This window comes from Aulonocara sp. 'chitande type north' Nkhata Bay, linkage group LG3 (genome assembly GCF_057382095.1).
Source record: "Aulonocara sp. 'chitande type north' Nkhata Bay isolate Kocher_YH1m ecotype deep benthic linkage group LG3, A_spYH_male_GT1.1, whole genome shotgun sequence".
Taxonomy (NCBI): Eukaryota; Metazoa; Chordata; class Actinopteri; order Cichliformes; family Cichlidae; genus Aulonocara; species Aulonocara sp. 'chitande type north' Nkhata Bay.
In genome coordinates this window covers 1726515-1746096 of record NC_141346.1, presented here as the reverse complement: position 1 = coordinate 1746096, position 19582 = coordinate 1726515, and the positions used below count along the sequence as shown (strand labels likewise).

The 19582-nt window shown below is 41.8% G+C and overlaps 2 protein-coding genes across 11 annotated transcripts in view; one reads left to right on the top strand and one right to left on the bottom strand.

Moving 5' to 3' along the window:
- LOC147333452 (NACHT, LRR and PYD domains-containing protein 12-like) overlaps positions 1–12686 on the bottom strand; it is a 46206-nt gene extending 33520 nt beyond the window's left edge. The window contains exons 1-7 of one of the 10 annotated variants that reach the window (XM_086266986.1): positions 12322–12685; positions 12092–12218; positions 11341–11527; positions 4364–4479; positions 4178–4279; positions 3668–3784; positions 3448–3558 (exon numbers count right to left, since the gene is read on the bottom strand). In XM_086266986.1, coding sequence (XP_086123112.1) covers positions 3448–3558; positions 3668–3784; positions 4178–4279; positions 4364–4452 — 419 coding nt within the window. In that variant the 5' untranslated portion in view covers positions 4453–4479; positions 11341–11527; positions 12092–12218; positions 12322–12685. Of the gene's footprint in view, positions 1–3447; positions 3559–3667; positions 3785–4177; positions 4280–4363; positions 4480–9534; positions 9588–11340 lie in introns of all 10 variants that reach the window. The other 9 variants (XM_086267004.1, XM_086266964.1, XM_086266975.1 and 6 more) reach the window with 9 other exon arrangements.
- LOC147333447 (E3 ubiquitin-protein ligase TRIM21-like) overlaps positions 1–19582 on the top strand; it is a 525380-nt gene that overhangs the window by 394035 nt on the left and 111763 nt on the right. The gene's annotated exons all lie outside the window — the stretch shown is intronic.

The window sequence follows — 19582 nt, the reverse complement described above, 5'->3', positions numbered from 1 at the left end:
CCCATCCAAAGTTGTGTTTCTTAATGTTTACAGGCCTCCCAAATACTGCACAGACTTTTTTAATGACCTCAGTGAACTGCTGTCTGTGATCTGTGTTGATTTTGACTGTGTAATTATTGTTGGGGATTTTAACATTCATGTGGACAACCCTCAGGACAAAGGGACTAAAGACCTGAGTAACACTCTGGGCAACTTTGGGCTGACTCAGCATGTAACAGAGGCCACACATAATAGAGGACACACTCTTGACCTACTGATCTCCAAAGGCCTGAGCATTTCAAAGGTTACTGTGTCTGATGTGGGCGTGTCTGATCATTACTGTGTTTTCTTTGAAAGTAAAATCTCAGCCCACACAAATATATCAACAACAGTGATCACAAAACGGTGTATAACTGAACACAGTAGTGCAATTTTTAACCAGGTCTTCCCATTAACACCTGACCTGCCCAGAGGGTCAGTCAATGAGCTCGTCAATAGCTTCAATGCTAACATGTTAAATGTAATGGACACTATTGCTCCCATTAAGGTGAAGGTTATCTCTGGAAGGAAAAAGTCTCCATGGAGAAACTCCACACTGGTGAAAAATGAAAAAAGAGAGTGTAGGAAAGCTGAGCGCAGATGGAGAAAAACAAACCTCCAGGTTCATTATGACATCTATAAAGAGAAACTTCACAATTATAATTTACAACTGAGGAATGCAAGGAGGTCCTACTTCTCTGACATCATCACTAAAAACAGCCATAATGCTCGGGTCTTATTTTCTACAGTTGACAGGCTAACAAACCCTCCTGTGTCAGTGGCAGCTGAACTTCATTCGACCATGGCCTGCAATGACTTTGCCAAATTCTTCACTGAAAAAATCCAAAAGACAAGCAATTGGTACATCAACAGCAGATCCAGGATATGTACTGTGTCCACCAAAAAACTGTTTAAACACCATGAAACAGTTTCAACCTATTAACAGCAAAGACCTGGAGGACATCTTAGGTCAACTGAACTCCTCCTCTTGCTGTTTAGATGTCCTGCCAACAGGTTTTTTCAAAAAGGTCTCAAAGACTTTAGAGTCAGACCTGTTACAGATCGTCAACTTTTCTTTATTATCAGGTGTGTTTCCAGAATCACTAAAAACTGCTGTAATCAAACCTATACTGAAAAAGGACAATCTTGACAAGACACAAATGAACAACTACAGGCCGATCTCAAATCTCCCGTTTTTAAGTAAGATCATTGAAAAAGCAGTTTCTCAACAGCTCAGTTACTTCTTAAAACAGAATAATTGCTACGATGCCTTCCAGTCAGGTTTTAGACAGAACCACAGCACTGAAACCGCTCTGACCAAAGTGTTTAATGACATATGTCTGAATACAGACAGTGGAAAAATGTCAGTCCTAGTTTTACTGGATCTCAGTGCAGCATTTGATACAGTTGACCACAACATATTACTCAAACGACTGGAGAACTGGGCAGGTCTTTCAGGAACTGTACTAAACTGGTTCAAGACATACTTAGAAAACAGGAAATACTTTGTATCAATAGGTAACTTCACATCTGAGCAGACAAGTATCACATGTGGAGTTCCCCAAGGTTCCATCTTGGGACCCCTTCTGTTTAACATCTACATGCTCCCACTGGCACAGATTATAAAGAACAACAAAATAAACTACCACAGCTATGCAGATGACACACAAATATATATCACAATGTCACCAGGAGACCAAGGCCCCGTACAATTTTCTCCAGCTAAACAAAAACAAAACTGAAGTAATAGTCTTTGGCGCCAAAGAAAAACGATTACAGGTCACCAGAGAACTTCAATCTATACATCTAAAAACCACAAACCAGGCGAGAAATTTGGGTGTAGTGATGGATGCAGACCTAAACTTAGAAAAACACATTAAGACAATAACAAAGTCAGCTTACTATCACCTCAAGAATATATCAAGGATAAAAGATCTGATGTCTCAACAGGACCTGGAAAAACTAGTCCATGCATTCATCTTTAGTAGGCTTGATTACTGTAACAGCATCTTTACAGGTCTACCTAAAAAATCAGTCAGACAACTACAGCTCATTCAGAACTCTGCTGCTCGAGTCCTCACTAAGACCAAAAAAGTGGACCACATCAGTCCAGCTCTGAGGTCTTTACACTGGCTGCCTGTCCGTCAGAGGATAGACTTTAAAGTTCTGATGCTGGCCTATAAAGCTCTGAATGGTTTAGGACCAAAATACATCAGTGACCTCCTGACCCAGTATGAACCTTCCAGATCCCTCAGGTCATCTGGATCCGGTCTTTTATCAGTTCCCAGAGTCAGAACCAGACACGGAGAAGCTGCATTCAGCTTTTATGCTCCTTATATCTGGAACAAACTCCCAGAAAGCCTCAGATCAGCTGAAACACTCAGTTTATTTAAATCCAGGTTGAAGACTCACCTGTTCTCAGCTGCATTTGAATAAAGCACCAAATCCACACTTTAAGCTTAAATTTCAAAACTTACATTTAACTACTGATTTTATCTGTTTTGATTTTATCTGTTTTGATTTTATATACTGTTTTGTTTGTTTGTTTGTTAATTAGTTAGTTTATTTGCTTGTTTTAATCAATTTTAAATCCTGCTTTTTATTTGTTCTTGTTTCTAATGTCTCTGTAAAGCACTTTGAATCACCTTGTTGTTGAATTGTGCTATACAAATAAACTTGCCTTGCCTTGGTGTATTTAATTCATTCATTATAGCAGTCCTGGCACTCCATAATCGGGCTGTCATATTAAGGAAAGATATGTCAATGCTTTTGCATTCTTTCACAAATGTAGCTGAGTAATTACGTCATCGATGAGCCACTGTCAATATGTGACATATTGAAATCACGTTTGAATTTGCGCTTGTTTTTTGCTTTCACTTTGCAATCGCACGAACTGTGTGTAGAGAGCAGCAGCACTGATTGGTGAGTCACAGATTAATTGTGCACCAATTCCTCTGACATCGTCTTATCAATCGTTAGCTTACTATTCAAACGCGACAAGTGAAATCTCTCGCAGCAAGCTTAAACATGTGAGAGGCTGAGTGTGCAAAGAATCGCTGACCGTTATGTAAGTACGTGTGTAAAAGCAGCAGGATTTACGCTGGTATTTTAGTTCTGCAGAGCCAAACACGACAGGTCAGGGTGAAGAAGGGGCAGTTAGTTATGACAAATCAGGCAAACGATGACAGACTCTGTGGGTTCGTGGGAAAAAGGATTTCACAAACAGATTAAAAGTGTCAATAAAAGCAGTGTTAGCAGCTCTGTACTCTGGAGCTGAGGCTAAGCAGTCTGCTGAAACACAGGCACCATCATTCAGAAGCAGCTCCGAGTCCCTCTGTGACCACTAAAGTGGAGGTGTGGAGCAAGAGGAGGAGGACAGGTGGAAGACACCAAAGTGACAGCAAAGAGTTCATGTTGCTAACAGCTCACCTCTCTGCAGCAGACACAGGCTGGGATTTAAAATTAATGTAGCGCTCTTCAGACCAGCCACTCTTACAGGACACACAGCTGGGTCCAGGTTCAGCAGGTCTCCCTTTGATCCTGTTAGAGAAAAAAATGTGTTTTTCATTTGCAGAAGCTGATGAAGACTTAGATTACCTTCATCATCCCAAACAGAGAAACAGGTTACTTTACGTTACTAACAGCTCACCTCTCTGCAGCAGACACAGGCTGGCCTTTAAAAACAATGTAGCGCTCTTCAGACCAGCCACTCTTACAGGACACACAGCTGGGTCCAGGTCCAGGTCCAGCAGGTCTCCCACTGATCCTGTCACAGAAGAAAAATGTGTTTTTCCATTTGGAGCCACAGAAGCTGATGAAGACTCAAAATAACTTCATCATCCCAAAGAGAAACTTGTTTAAAGGCTGCGAATGAGCAGAAGGATCATCTGAACTAGTGTTAGCAGTGCAAGAACAGAGCGCCACCCAGAGGTAAACACAGTCATCTACACTGTGCAGGGCTATTTGTTTTTAAACAGATACCTGTACCTTACATTAAATGCATCTGTGTTGTTGATGGTCCCACTGTGAGCAGCAAGAGTTTTAAATGTTTTATAGAATAAAGGAATTCCTCATTCATTAGAGACCAGGAAACATCAAACAGTTCATTTAAATCAGACACCAAAGTGACAGCAAAGAGTTCATGTTGCTAACAGCTCACCTCTCTGCAGCAGACACAGGCTGGCCTTTAAAATTAACGATGTGACCATTAGACCAGCCACTCTTACAGGACACACAGCTGGGTGGAGGTCCAGGTGGGTCCCTGTGAATAATGATGCAGCAGTGATGTGAGTGCTGAGCTGTGACATGGAGAAGAGTCATGGACAGTTAGAGATGGTCATCTCACCTCTGAGCTTTGGTCTGGCTCTCATGTTCCCCACACAGAGTGCTTTTAGAGGGAGGGGCTCCCTCCTCTCTGTCCTCACACTGATCCATGCTGCTCAGCTCACACACACTTTCTACCTGCAGAGGAAACACAAATCATTCATGTGCACATCAACTGATGTCCATCATGTGTGCTGTCCAAACATCAGCTGCTTCTTTCCTGCTTCATCTCAGTGTCAGCTGGATGCAGTCAGACAGCAGTGTGAGGCAGAGGAAGCTGCCATCAGCTGCTCTGCTATCAGGCCACTAGATGGAGCCGTGATATGAGCAGAACTTTGTGCCATCAGAATCTGAACAGAATAGAATTCAACTTTATTGTCATTGCACACATCACAAGTACAAGGCAACAGAATGCAGTTTGCATCCATCCAGAAGTGCTTTAGCTAGAATACACGTACAGTGGGGCAAAAAAGTATTTAGTCAGCCACCGATTGTGCAAGTTCCCCCACCTAAAATGATGACAGAGGTCAGTAATTTGCACCAGAGGTACACTTCAACTGTGAGAGACAGAATGTGAAAAAAAAATCCATGAATTCACATGGTAGGATTTGTAAAGAATTTATTCGTAAATCAGGGTGGAAAATAAGTATTTGGTCAATAACAAAAATACAACTCAATACTTTGTAACATAACCTTTGTTGGCAATAACAGAGGTCAAACGTTTACTATAGGTCTTTACCAGGTTTGCACACACAGTAGCTGGTATTTTGGCCCATTCCTCCATGCAGATCTTCTCGAGAGCAGTGATGTTTTGGGGCTGTCGCCGAGCAACACGGACTTTCAACTCCCGCCACAGATTTTCTATGGGGTTGAGGTCTGGAGACTGGCTAGGCCACTCCAGGACTTTCAAATGCTTCTTACGGAGCCACTCCTTTGTTGCCCGGGCGGTGTGTTTTGGATCATTGTCATGTTGGAAGACCCAGCCTCGTTTCATCTTCAAAGTTCTCACTGATGGAAGGAGGTTTTGGCTCAAAATCTCACGATACATGGCCCCATTCATTCTGTCCTTAACACGGATCAGTCGTCCTGTCCCCTTGGCAGAAAAACAGCCCCATAGCATGATGTTTCCACCCCCATGCTTCACAGTAGGTATGGTGTTCTTGGGATGCAACTCAGTATTCTTCTTCCTCCAAACACGACGAGTTGAGTTTATACCAAAAAGTTCTACTTTGGTTTCATCTGACCACATGACATTCTCCCAATCCTCTGCTGTATCATCCATGTGCTCTCTGGCAAACTTCAGACGGGCCTGGACATGCACTGGCTTCAGCAGCGGAACACGTCTGGCACTGCGGGATTTGATTCCCTGCCGTTGTAGTGTGTTACTGATGGTGACCTTTGTTACTTTGGTCCCAGCTCTCTGCAGGTCATTCACCAGGTCCCCCCGTGTGGTTCTGGGATCTTTGCTCACCGTTCTCATGATCATTTTGACCCCACGGGATGAGATCTTGCGTGGAGCCCCAGATCGAGGGAGATTATCAGTGGTGTTGTATGTCTTCCATTTTCTGATGATTGCTCCCACAGTTGATTTTTTCACACCAAGCTGCTTGCCTATTGTAGATTCACTCTTCCCAGTCTGGTGCAGGTCTACAATACTTTTCCTGGTGTCCTTCGAAAGCTCTTTGGTCTTGGCCATGGCGGAGTTTGGAGTCTGACTGTTTGAGGCTGTGGACAGGTGTCTTTTATACAGATGATGAGTTCAAACAGGTGCCATTCATACAGGTAACGAGTGGGGGACAGAAAAGCTTCTTACAGAAGACGTTACAGGTCTGTGAGAGCCAGAGATTTTCCTTGTTTGAGGTGACCAAATACTTATTTTCCACCCTGATTTACCAATAAATTCTTTACAAATCCTACCATGTGGATTCATGGATTTTTTTTCACATTCTGTCTCTCACAGTTGAAGTGTACCTCTGGTGCAAATTACTGACCTCTGTCATCATTTTAAGTGGGGGAACTTGCACAATCGGTGGCTGACTAAATACTTTTTTGCCCCACTGTATCTTATAGAAATTGGTCTGTTACACTGTATCTGTGAGAGACCAAGAGCTGGGGTCAAACACTAATAAGGTCCTGACGTCTGCACTTGTCACTTAAATCATGTCTGTGTACAAACAGAAATCAGTAAGTGTTACTTGGTTTTAACATATAGAAATACATTAGAGTACGGCTCAGTCGTATTTTTATTTTTAAACCTTTTTTTAGTTACATTAGCAGTCTTTAGGTTAGTCTGACTTGAGTTTCTAATATTCTTCTTTGGTTCCCCTTGTGTCTCTGTGTTTATGTCCTTCAGTTTGTTCTCATGTCTCTCCTGATGCTTCAATCTCTCCTCACTCTGTCTCCGCTCCCCGCTCCCTGAAGACCAACACAGAGAGACTGAGGAGGAGCTTCTTCCCGCAGGCGATACGGTCTCTCAATCACACCACCACACAGTACTGACCCACACATATGGTTCTTACACACACACTGGACTTTCTGGACTTTGGTTTTGCACAACACTGGTCACTATATTCTTCATTTCCAGTTAATACTTGTACAGCTGCTGTTATTGTGTATATATTTATTTAGATTTCTTCATACATTCTTATATAGTTCTATATTGTGTATTTTGTTGTACAGTTATTTTATTTTCAACTTTAATTTATATATTTTATCTTATTCTTCCCAGTTAAATTTACCCTTCATTCTAATTTGTGTTGTACAGTTATTTCATTTTTAACCTTAATTTATATTTTATTCCTTCCTAGTTAAATTTACCCTTTTTAATTTTTCATATTTATTTCCTATCTTATTCATAGCCTTTTCCTTTTTTTGTTTTCTTTAGGTCACGAGCAGTTGTCCAAGCATTTCACTACATATCGTACTGTGTATGACTGTGTACGTGACAAATAAAATTTGAATTTGAATTTCGTCTCCATTAACCGTTTCCACATCGCCTCGCTGTCTCCTCCCATTATCTCCCTAACCCTGAAAGTCTTTTCCACACAAAAGCAACCTCTTGTGTGAGTTAGTCTGCGCCATAGTGTTTCCTGTTTTACTTTTGGTAGTCTGGTGTGCTTCCTGTTCAGCTTTGTTTGCCTGTTTCGTAAGTTAGCTCACCTTCAGCTGTGCTGCCGTCCCCATTTGCCCACATTTATGTGTGTGTCTCCCTCTGTGCTGCATCGCGACCTCCCTCATGGCTGTGTGTTCGTTTGTGAGTTGAGTTTTGTGTTTTATCCTGGTCGAGTGTTGTATTTATTTTTCCTTCACGCAATAAAGCTGGATGTTTTTGAGCCACAGTCCTGCCTGCTCCACACAGTTCATGACAATTTATTTGCAACATCTTTCTTCTGTCTCAACATCTGACTTCACCTGTTGACATACCTGACAGCTCATATGTCTGTTCATGTTCCCAGTAATATAATCATTTTATTCGGTCTAAAGACGTCAGTCTGAATAACAGAAGCAACAACCTCTGTGTACTGTCATAGACTGGTGGTGATAAGGACTCCCTGTTGAAGTAGATCCAACATTTACTGACTAAATTACTCATCGGAGGACAGTCACATGAGAAAACTAGGACACCCTATGAAAACCTGTATATTGTACAACATATTTGGACATATAGATATTTAATATCAATTAAAATCATACTGAGGGATCCAAACAACATAACTAAACAATTAAAAAATAAGAAAATCCTTTTTAAAACTTTATGTGAAATGTAATTTAGAAAGAATGCAATTTCTGGTAAGGACTAAATTAGTACACCCCCACGTGTCATCCTACTTAAACTGGTTAGACATCACGTCAGGTGCACACGATCAGTAGATTGTTACCCAGCATTTTAAAGGAGCCCTATTTAAACCTCAGATTGAGTTTGGTGTGCTCCTGACTGTCGAAGTGAGCGCCATGGTGAGATCTAAAGAGCTGTGTGATGCCCTCAGAAAGACTGGTAAGGGGTTTAAAAACAACTCAAAAGAATTTGACATCAGCCCTTCCACCATCCGGAAGATTGTTTATAAGTGGTGGACATTCAAAACAACTGCCACCATGCCCAGGTCTGGCCGTCCAAGCATATTCTTGCATATTCATAGTGCAAGATGCTCAAAGAAGTCATCAAAAATCCTAAAATGTCATCACAGGAACTACAGCAGGCTCTGGCTCGATGTGAAAGTGCACAACTCTACTATCAGACAGAGACTACACCAGTTTGACTTTCACAGGAGCTGTGGAAGGAGAAAACCGCTGCTCTCTGAGAAAATGGTAAATGGCCACTTTACTAGTCCCTAAGGGCTCCAAAGCGCTTTACACATCCAGTCATCCACACATTCACACACTGGTGATGGCAGCTACATGTAGCCACAGCCACCCTGGGGCGCACTGACAGAGGCGAGGCTGCCGGACACTGGCGCCACCGGGCCCTCTGACCACCACCAGTAGGCAACGGGGGAAGTGTCTTGCTACAATGTAGCTGCCATCACCAGTGTGTGAATGTGTCGATGACTGGTTGCCCAAGGACACAACGACCGAGACTGTCCGAGCCGGGGCTCGAACCGGCAACCTTCCGATTACAAGACGAACTTCCAACTCTTGAGCCACGATCGCCACGAGAAACATTAAGGCTAGACTGAAGTCAGACCGAACGTAGACAAAGACCACGACTTCTGGAATAAAGTTCTTTGGAGAGATGAGTCATTTGGACACCAGAGCAGTCAAGATGTTTGGCGTAAACCAAATCCAATCTTCAAAGAAAAGAACCTCATACCAACTGTGAAGCATGGAGGTGGCAGTATCATAGTTTGGGGATGCTTTGCTGCAGCAGCACCTGGCCAGCTCACCATCATAGATCATCATCTGACTGTGTATCAGGGGGTGCTTGAAGAACATGTGAAACCATCTGTTAAAAAATTAAAGCTGAAGCAGAACTGGACACTGCAGCCTGACAATTAGGGCTGGGTATCGTCACTGATTTCTAGAATCGATTCGATTCCGATTCACAAGGTCCCGAATCGATTCGATCCACGATTCGATTCAATTCGATTCAATTCGATTTGAATCTGGGAAATTTTGCCTCAGACAGTCAGAAATATTAGAATTCAGATCAGTACATTTACATATTTTTGTATCTATAAAAAGGAAGCTGACACTCACAAGACTTTATCAAAGGTGTGAGCATCACAGCAGAGGCCTTTGTGTCAAAGTAGCTGAAGATAAAACACAGAAAAACATGAAGGTGATTTTCCTGTTCTGGGATTTTATAAAAATATTCTGCAGTACATCAAAAACGAAACAAAACCATTAATCAACTTATGAACATTACCTCTGACGTTACAGCGGTTTTATTAGAGACACAGCGTTTTGCATTTTGCATAATTTTAAAAAGTTTAAATTTGTTCAGAAGCCTATTGAACGGCAGAAATTAGGTTTTCTTTTCGGAAGTAAGTAAAAGGGAAAAAACAGCGGCCGACAGCCTGTAAACAACGGTAGACTTGTGATAGCAAGCAAGCGAATAATGCAGAAAACAGATTTTTAGACGGGAAACTGTTCTTGAAGTACAGACAGAGAGAGAGAGAGCTGTGCATCGTGGTGGAAGCAAAACAGTAAAAGTCAGAGTGAATTCATGACGATGTTTATGTGAAGCATAGTTTGGATCTTCTTTTGCTGCTGGTTCAGTCAATATTGTTTGGAGAGACATCAAACTAACAGCTTTAGAATCAGCGCAAAAAGGGCGTGAACACAAAGCGCCGACCCGCCGAAACATCAAAATCAGCGAGCTGTCGGCTTTCAGCCCCGACCATGTCCGTGCCGTCGGGTGAGAAAGGCGACGTCTCACTGATTCTGATCTGCGGGTCCGCGCTTTGTGTTTACGTCTTTGTGCAGAAGCTGTGTACCTGCTCTCATTTACTGTTTTAAATGTTTGGTGGTTGTCGAAACTGAGATTCTGGCATTTCAGGCAAAATAAATTTATATTAAAAAATCGATTCAGGATTTTAATGAATCGATATCACGTTATCCAAGCCAGAATCGATTTTAATCGATGAATCGATTATCAAAACCCACCCCTACTGACAATACACCAAAGCATACCAGCAAATCCACCAAGGACTGGCTAGAAACTAAGCACAGAGTCCTGATGAACGTCTGTGATGGCTGAAACCCAAAACATATCCACAGACAGCACAGGTGTTATACTTTATATTACAGTTTAATCAGGTTTTGTTTGCTTCTTTAAATTTAGATGTTAGTTTTATTTATTATGTATTCAGGGTCTGTGTCAGAGATTAATGCAGCCATTACAAACTGAACTCACATCCAACATCTAAATAATAGAATAGCCTTCATTGTCATAAATAAATGTCTATTGAAAAATAATGAGGCACGTTTTTCATTTTTGTTGTTTTTTTTAGCCAAACTAAAAAACACTAACAGGACATTTCCTATAAAACGTTGTTTAATCTTCCAAATTAATTTCATTTATTGTTATCAATAATTTAGCTTCATTTTTTGTGTTTAGTTTTTATTTCTGTTTGAACTTTTTGAGCTCTAGTTTTAGTTGTGAGTTCAGTTTTAGTGAACTACAATAACTTCTGTAAGACCGCCATGTTGAATCTGTATCTAGCACACTTCTATCCTAAATATGAATGTAAGTAAATATATCTAAATATTAAGTAATATCCTGCTGTCCCTGTAAATATAAACACCCGGAGCTCAGAGGCTCTCCGGCCGAGCTCAGACCACATTCAGTGTGTTTGGTCCGACTCCCGGAGTCTGATCACACACTAACAAAAAATGGCGGACACACTCGGCCTCGTTAGAAAACATTACACACTGACTTTAACGGAGAGACCGGAAATACAAACACGCACAGTTTGTTGTGTGAATAAATCCAACATGAGCTGAACAAACAGTAAAGTTCCTAAAGACAAACTGTTAAAGGAGGAAACGAAGCAAACTTACAGTTTCTTCACACCAACAACAAGCTCCACTCCACGAAGCTCAGCAAAGACGAACTTTGAGCAGGAAGGAAACACCCAGAGAGGCGTTTGAGGACACTCAGAAGGAAGTCTGTGTTGCATTCAAGTGAAACTTGGAAATTCACAAATCTTCAACCAACACCTTGGTTGATTCATTTCTGCCGGTTTTCCTGTTTGAAGCACAAACATGTGTCATCACTTTGTTGTTGTTCTTCCTGCAGCGTTTGAATGTTTCAGCACTGAACTGATGTTGGTTCAAAGCTCATTTCAACCTGTTGAAGTCATGAATGAAAGTGCAGACAGAGTGGATCACATGATGTTTAAGGTGAGTCATGTGACATGTTCAGTATTGTCACACATGTCTAGATTGTCCCTGATATCATAACTGCTCAAACACTGATGATTATATTTGAAGCATTATTACTGATGGTGTAACCAATACGTCTACTCACCAAAGAATGAGTGAAGCAATATGGATAACAGCAGAGGACAATTTATTTAGGGTCTGATGGCAATTTACCATCGGTGTCCAGCACTTTAAAGGATTGGACTGGAGCACATCTGTCCTTAACATACCCTCTTAAACATCAGCGTGACACTGATACATCAAAGGAAACTTAGCCGACTCTAAGTGCAAATGTTTCAACCTGAACATCTTAAAACTTCTCTGGGATACAATGTAAACAAAGACATGAAGAAGAAAAAAAATATTTCCACCAATAGTCACTTCTAACCAGGAGACAAGTGAAGATATTATGTAAAGAGTCCTTTTTCTCAGTCCTGGGGTTGTAACACCACAACCTCCTCAGTCCGTAATCAGAGAGTGTCTATTTGACAACAACCAAAATGTCTTTGGATAGTCTTTGTGAATGCAAACAGAAAAAAACAAAAAAAACAATGGTGTTAGCTGGCCAGCAAAATAAAGAGAGTGTATGGCACTGAGTGCGGGCGTGTGTGTGAGTACTTCGGTCCAAATAATCGAGGTCCGGATGGATGAACGGATGGCAGCCGCTTGTCCTTTAATGGCACCAGCGAGGCAGCACAGCAGTAAGACAGCACAGCAGCGAGGCAGCACAGCAGCGAGACAGCACAGCAGCGAGGCAGCACAGCAGTAAGACAGCACAGTAGTAAGGCAGCACAGTAGTAAGACAGCACAGCAGTAAGACAGCACAGCAGCGAGGCGTCTGGCAGGAGAACGAACAATAGTCTCTTTTTTTAAGGCTACTGCAGAAGGAGATATTCCCCGCTAGCTCACCCAAGCTTGCTCTCTGGCACAGCTACAAGCCACGTGAGCTCATAGCCCCTCCCGCTAGGATGTACTACCACAGTCGACTGTCGTAAAGCAGCCGCAAACCAATAGCAATTAAAAAAAACTCAAAATCATTGAAGAACATTTTATAACACCCAATATAGATATATACATATATACTGAATATCACACAATATCAGATAACCAAACTAACACTGGGTTACAATGGCAGCAAAGTTTGAATGGAGCTCTCTGTCTGTGCTGATTTGTCGCCCTCTGGAGGTCAAAGCACAAACTGCATGATGTCACTGTAACCACAGAGGGACAGGAAGTGTTTTTAAATGATGAAACATGTCAGTGATGCTGATAGTGTGTTCATCACAGACGCTCAGGAATCAAAGTGAAAGCAGAGAAACTGGAATGAATCAGGTGTTGTAGAAGATGGAGAAACAGGTTGGAGGATGCTGCTCCTTCTTTGAGATCAAACATGTCGTGTTGTTCACGTGCTGTCAGCGTGACGCACAGAAACCATGGAAACAAAGTGTGAGTGAAATCAGTCCAAAGTAACAGAGTGAAGAGCAGCAGATGAAGCACAGAGGACACAAAAGGAAGGAAAGAAGGAGACAAGGTCCATCTGTGTCCTTTCAAACAAGCTTCAACGTCCAGGACTGAAACATGAGTCCACATATTTATACACATATTTATTTAATGAGAATAAAACCAGAATATTTATAACACATCAGCAATAATCAGGCCTGGGATCCTCCTGGTTACAAACAGGGTCCAGGACTGGGACACTCAGGTGGATCCTGCAGGGTCTGGTTCAGGAAAAGGTTTCAGTAGAAAGGTATGATTTCATTTATTTGAAGAGATCAGAGCATCATTCTGATTATTAAGCTTAAGTCAAACATACTAATGTGCACGGCGCCGTGACACTTAATGATCTGTTACTGTACATTTGTCACGTGTGTGTATTTGTTGTTGTATTGTTGCTGCCATGGTGCATCACATGGGACCATCACACTACCACCACCATATGTGACTGTTGCTATGAGGCATTGATGCTGTGTTAGTTTCAGATGTAACAGGACTCAAAGCTGTCAGAAAGCTTTTGTCTCATCAGTCCACAGAGTCTTCACCTCCAGCCTGTATTTTCCTGACACGTCCTGCAGCGCCTCCTCCTGGTAGAGCATGTTGTGGCCATTTTTGTTGAATGTTTATAAAATGCAATTTGTATTCATTTTTGTTCTTTCTTTAAAGGTGTAAGAATATACTGACCTGGTTTTGTTCTGTAAATTTGTAATTAATTTTATTGGATAAGCTTTTGGAAAGTGATTGGTATGTTAGCTTATGGACCCTCCCATTAATCAAGAGATTAAGAGCACCCTGGATGGGTGTGGTAGAGAGGTTTTTGTTTGCCAAATGTCAGGGAAGACGGGAGGGTTAGAAAATGATTTTTTTGACCACTTTTGAAGTTGTTAAAGCAAATTAAGTTAACTTTCGTTTAATTTTAAGTTTTAAGAAGTTATTTGGCTGATTTCTGTTTGTAATTTTTCACGAAATAAACAGCATATGATTTTAAACAATGGAGTCAGAAGTGCGTTCTAAAACAAACCTCCCGTTGCCACCCACGGCTAGTGATGGGCAGATGAAGCCCCATGAAGCACTGAAGCTTTCCATCCAATTGATTCACCCCAACGCAAAGCTTCTTGAAGCTTCATTTGCTCTAGCAGGACACCTACTGGACGTAAAAATAATAGCTGGCATGAATAGCTCCCATAAATGAAGCAAGCCTCGATACGCGCTTCGCGGAAACGCCCCCTCCATTACTCGACACACGCTCCGAAGCCTCGATACAGAACGTCACATCACTACCCACGGCCTTTTCTTGGACTTTTTTGGTGTTTGGAACGTAAAAGGCCGCGACATTTAAGTCAAAAAATCATTTTGACTCGCTTGGATGTCAACTTGGAAGATGGGAAAACTTGCAAGAATTGGACTTGGAAGATTGGATCTTCGCAGAATGGACTGAAAAAATGACGCAAAGTTCGTGAGTAAATGCGAAACTTTGTTTGGATCAACCGAGATGCTGAGCTGCAACATGAAACATTTGTATTAAACAATTATCTTTTGGACCTTGTGAAACGAATTTTCTGGTTAAAATGGAGGAACAAGAAAGAGAGCTTTTTAATTTAATTAAAAAACGCAGAGCGAAGCTTGGCGTTCTGACAAGAAAACGAAATGACATTAATGCTCTCATTGATGCTGGAGAATCAAAAGCCTCCATAGATGAACACATGAGAACATTTAATGATTATTTGGGAGAGTTTATGGACTTACAGACTTCAGTTCAAAAATTGCTGAACGATGATGAAAAAGAAACGGATCACAGCGATTGGTATGAACCTAAGCTGATCAGTTTTAAAGACTTTCTGCATGAAATCGACACTTGGATAAATGCAGACCCTGATCCACAAAAGGATGAAGTTGTAGCCTCTAATGTTGAATCAAAGGTAGCATCTCATGACAGTGACATTGCGCCGCATGATAGTGTCTCACAAGTAGCGCAAGAAGCGAGCGACATGATTTCTGAACGAGTTGCTAAACCTGGCAGCAAGGGCTCTAGTAAAGCGCCCAGTAATGTTACTGCAGCCTTAAGTTTAAGGAGTAAAAGCTCGCGTGCGGCTTCAATTGCGCTGATGGAAGCGGAAGTGGAAAGAGCCGCTTTGAAAGCGGAGGTGGACGCACTGCAAGAAAAACATGCGCTCGAACTGGAAGAAGTTCAATTAAAAGCAAGAAAAGAAGCATTGGCTCTAAGAACTAAGTTGGTGAAGGCTGATGCAAAAAGGCAAATTCTCACCTCTGCTCAGGATCGGCAGAGCCTCGCATCCAGGGCTGAGGTTGAATCAGAAGGCAGGATTACAGCGCCTTCTGGAACATCTACTGAGTTCATACCTGCTGCTACAGCTCGAAAGGCTCCAAGAACAGAGAAAGCCCCTTTAGTTCATTCTCCTTTGCCAATGCCCCTAGAGACACATGCACCTGCTAAGGTCAAACCAGAAGGGGAAAGCCCAAGGCCAATCTCTTCACAGGTTGATGTTCACAGCAGTGCCCTAATAGAGATTATGACAAAGCAAAATGAAATTACTCAGATGCTTGTAAACCAACAGAGGTTGTCACTGCTTCCAGCTATAGACATTCCTGTTTTTGGTGGTGATCCTTTGCATTTTAGATCCTTTCTTAAGGCTTTTGAACAAGGAATAGAGACTAAAACTGATAATATGCAGGATAGGCTTTATTATTTAGAACAGTTTACTACAGGACAGCCCAGAATTTTAGTGAGAAGTTGTATGCACATGAGTCCACAGACAGCTTATGTTGAGGCACAAAAGCAGCTTGAGTGGAACTTTGGTAACAGAGCAAAGATAACGTCTGCATTTATAGACAAGGCTCTTAACTGGTCAGTTTTAAAGTCTGATGATGCTTCAGCATTACGAGCTTACACATTCTTTCTAAGAAGCTGCTTCAACACAATGGATGAAGCTGGGTTTCTTGATGAGCTGGAAAATTCAACCAATATGAGGATTCTTGTTTCAAAGTTGCCTTTTAGACTTCGTGATAAATGGCGACTAATAATCGTTGATATAACAGAAAAGTGCAATCGCAGAGCAGGATTTAAAGATCTTCTTGATTTTCTTGAAAAGCAAACAAGAGCTGCATTAGATCCTGTTTTTGGAGAAAGTCAAAACACAACAGAAAAGATGGCTTCAAAACCATCAAAGACACCGCTTAAAACTAAAAGCAGTAGCTTTGCTACTTCTGTTGCTGTAGTTTCAGAACAGATCAATGACAAACACAAACCGGAACGGACTCAGATAAGCCATGAAGATAAAGGGTTAGATCAAACTCGGTGCTTGTTTTGTGACCAAACTCATTTTTTGGACGTATGTGACTCATTCAAACTAAAAGCCAACAAAGAAAAGGTGACATTCCTTAAGAGTAAAGGTTTATGCTTTGGTTGCTTACAGAGAGGCCACATGAGTAAAGCTTGTCCACATCGTTTGACGTGCCACACCTGTAACAAAAATCACCCTACTGTTCTCCACATAGACTCAAATGAACGGCAGTGGCAAGCAGCTAAAGCTGAATGTAAGGAATCATCAGTCTCAAATGCTCTTGTTTCTTTGAACTTTGATAGCCATACTGGGGCCGGGTCTAATGAATGTGCCTTGTCAGTTGTTCCAGTAAAAGTGAAGTTGGAAAATGGGACGAAGGTTGTGGAGACGTACGCCTTTCTTGATCCCGGCAGCTCTGCAACCTTTTGCACTGAGGCGTTGATGATGCAGTTAAATGCATCTGGAAAGAAAGTGGAAATCATGTTAAAGACTATGGGTCAGGAAAGGCCAGTAAGTAGCTATAAACCTTTTGGTATGGAAGTAGCTGCTTTGAAGCAGAATGAGTATTTGAGGTTGCCTGATGTGTACACTCAAGTTCATTCCTGTCACTAAAGAAAATATCCCTAAAGAAGAAAACTTAAGAAAATGGCCTTACTTAAAGGAGGTTAAGTTGACACCGATAAATGCTGGCATTGGGCTGCTTATTGGTGTAAATTCCCCCAAAGTGCTGGAACCTTGGAGAATCATTAACAGTGAGGGTAATGGACCCTATGCTGTGCTAACTCGTCTCGGTTGGGTTGTCAATGGGCCACTCAATCAGGGTAGTGAAAAGGATGAGCATGATGCTAGTTTTGTCCAGGTAAACCGCATTTCTATAAGTAGTTTAGAGGAAATGCTGGTTAAGCAGTATAATCAAGATTTTGTGGAGAACCAGTGTAATGAGCGTGCAGAAATGTCTGTAGAAGATAAACAGTTCATGAACATAATGTCAGAGTCAGCTGTACTTAAGGATGGCCATTATTACTTGAAATTACCCTTTCGTAAACCTGAAGTAAGAATGCCAAACAACAAGCAGGTGGCTCAGCAGAGGGCGCAATATCTGCTAAAACGGTTTCAGAAGGACCAGTTATTCTTTAAAGAATACAAAGAATTCATGCACAATGTTAGTATGGACATTCAGAAATCATACCACAAGAACAGTTGAAGAATGAGGAAGGGGAGGTGTGGTATATACCTCATCATGGGGTCTACCATGAAAACACTGCGTGTTGTGTATGATTGTGCTTCAATAGCACTTATGACAGACATTAAAGGGATGTTTCATCAGGTCAGAGTAGCTCCCATTAATCAAGAGATTAAGAGCACCCTGGATGGGTGTGGTAGAGAGGTTTTTGTTTGCCAAATGTCAGGGAAGACGGGAGGGTTAGAAAATGATTTTTTTGACCACTTTTGAAGTTGTTAAAGCAAATTAAGTTAACTTTCATTTAATTTTAAGTTTTAAGAAGTTATTTGGCTGATTTCTGTTTGTAATTTTTCACGAAATAAACGGCATATGATTTTTAAACAATGGAGTCAGAAGTGCGTTCTAAAACAAACCTCCCGTTGCCACCCACGGCCTTTTCTTGGACTTTTTTGGTGTTTGGAAAGTAAAAGAGCAGTTTGTTGCCCTGATTTCCATCAAACGTCAGCTGACTGCTGGAGCCTGAACTGTCCCTGTGCTCCGACCTTCAGGACTGAACACCAGAGTGGAGCAGAGAGCCTGAAGAGCCTCCACCGTGTCCTACAGGATGGAGTCATGTTGACATGAAGTTCAAACTGCCTGTGTCACTTCAACACACTCTCACAAAGAGTTTCTAACCTTCACTTCCGGCTTAAATAAAGGTTTTTGACATAACGTTGTTCTTGTTCCAGAATACAAATATTTTTAAAAGTATTTGTTCGAAATAAGTATTCATAAAAAACAGGTTATTCGTGCCTTTCTGAATACCGTATTCTGGTTGGGCTCTCCTCCTAGTTGGGATCATTGTCCTTTGCTGGTGCCTGTATTGTGCAGCCATGAGGAGCCTTAATGATGCAGCTGCATTATTTATAACAGAGGTTAGTGTTCAGCTCTGTCACCACTCTGGCCACATGTTGCACACTTGTACTTCCAGCTCTGAGCTGCTGCTGCTGAACACGTTACTTTGGTGCTTATGTCTCCAAGCAGCATCACAGCTTTCAGAGAAGACAAAAGCATCATTTCCTGATAATGTGTGATGTGCTCATACGAGATGCAAAGACTGGTAGTTTGAGGAAATCCTTTCAAAAACACATTTGCTTGCACAGAGCAGTGAGCCTTCCTGGTTTCTTGTAGATTACAAACAGGATTGGAGTGATGAGGTACGCGGTGCTGCTGTCTATGGGACGACCTGGACATCAGAACCAGCCCAGACCCAGACATCTACCAGCACAAGTACACAGCCTTTATCTCACATGTCTGAGCATTCGTTCACCTTCATCTGTCTGTTCTTACTGACGACTCTTCATCCAGTCCACCTTAAACACAGTGGCTGTGTTGCTGGGATGGGAGTTACCTCATGGAGCTGTCATTGCAGTAAAACTGTTTGTGTGTGTATTTCAGTCCTTATGAATTAAAAAAAGTCGACTAACGTGACACTTGCAGACTGAGTGATGCTGGTGGTTTGTACTGGGTGTGAGACAGAGCTGACCCCTGACCTCAGGGTGGATCAATCTGATAGAAAACTCTTGCTGTGTCCGAATTCAGGGGAAGGATGCTCATGAGGACACTACCTACCTACGTCACAAGGTAGTGTCCTTAGACTGACGGGTAGTCAGGAAGTGAGCGGCTGTGGACAGCCCCCTTTTTTCTCCATAGAAACTTTATTAAACAACATGGATCAACACAGGCCTGCAACGTAGGGTTTATCTCTGCCGGCTTTAGGTTTAGTTTGGGACTATAATTGTGTTATCACTGGTGGTTTACACTGTGTGTGTGGAGATTCTGTGTACAGTGGGTAAATTGCTGTGTGTGTTTTTGGTTTGCCTGAATACTGAAACCTGACATTTTATTATTTTATTGT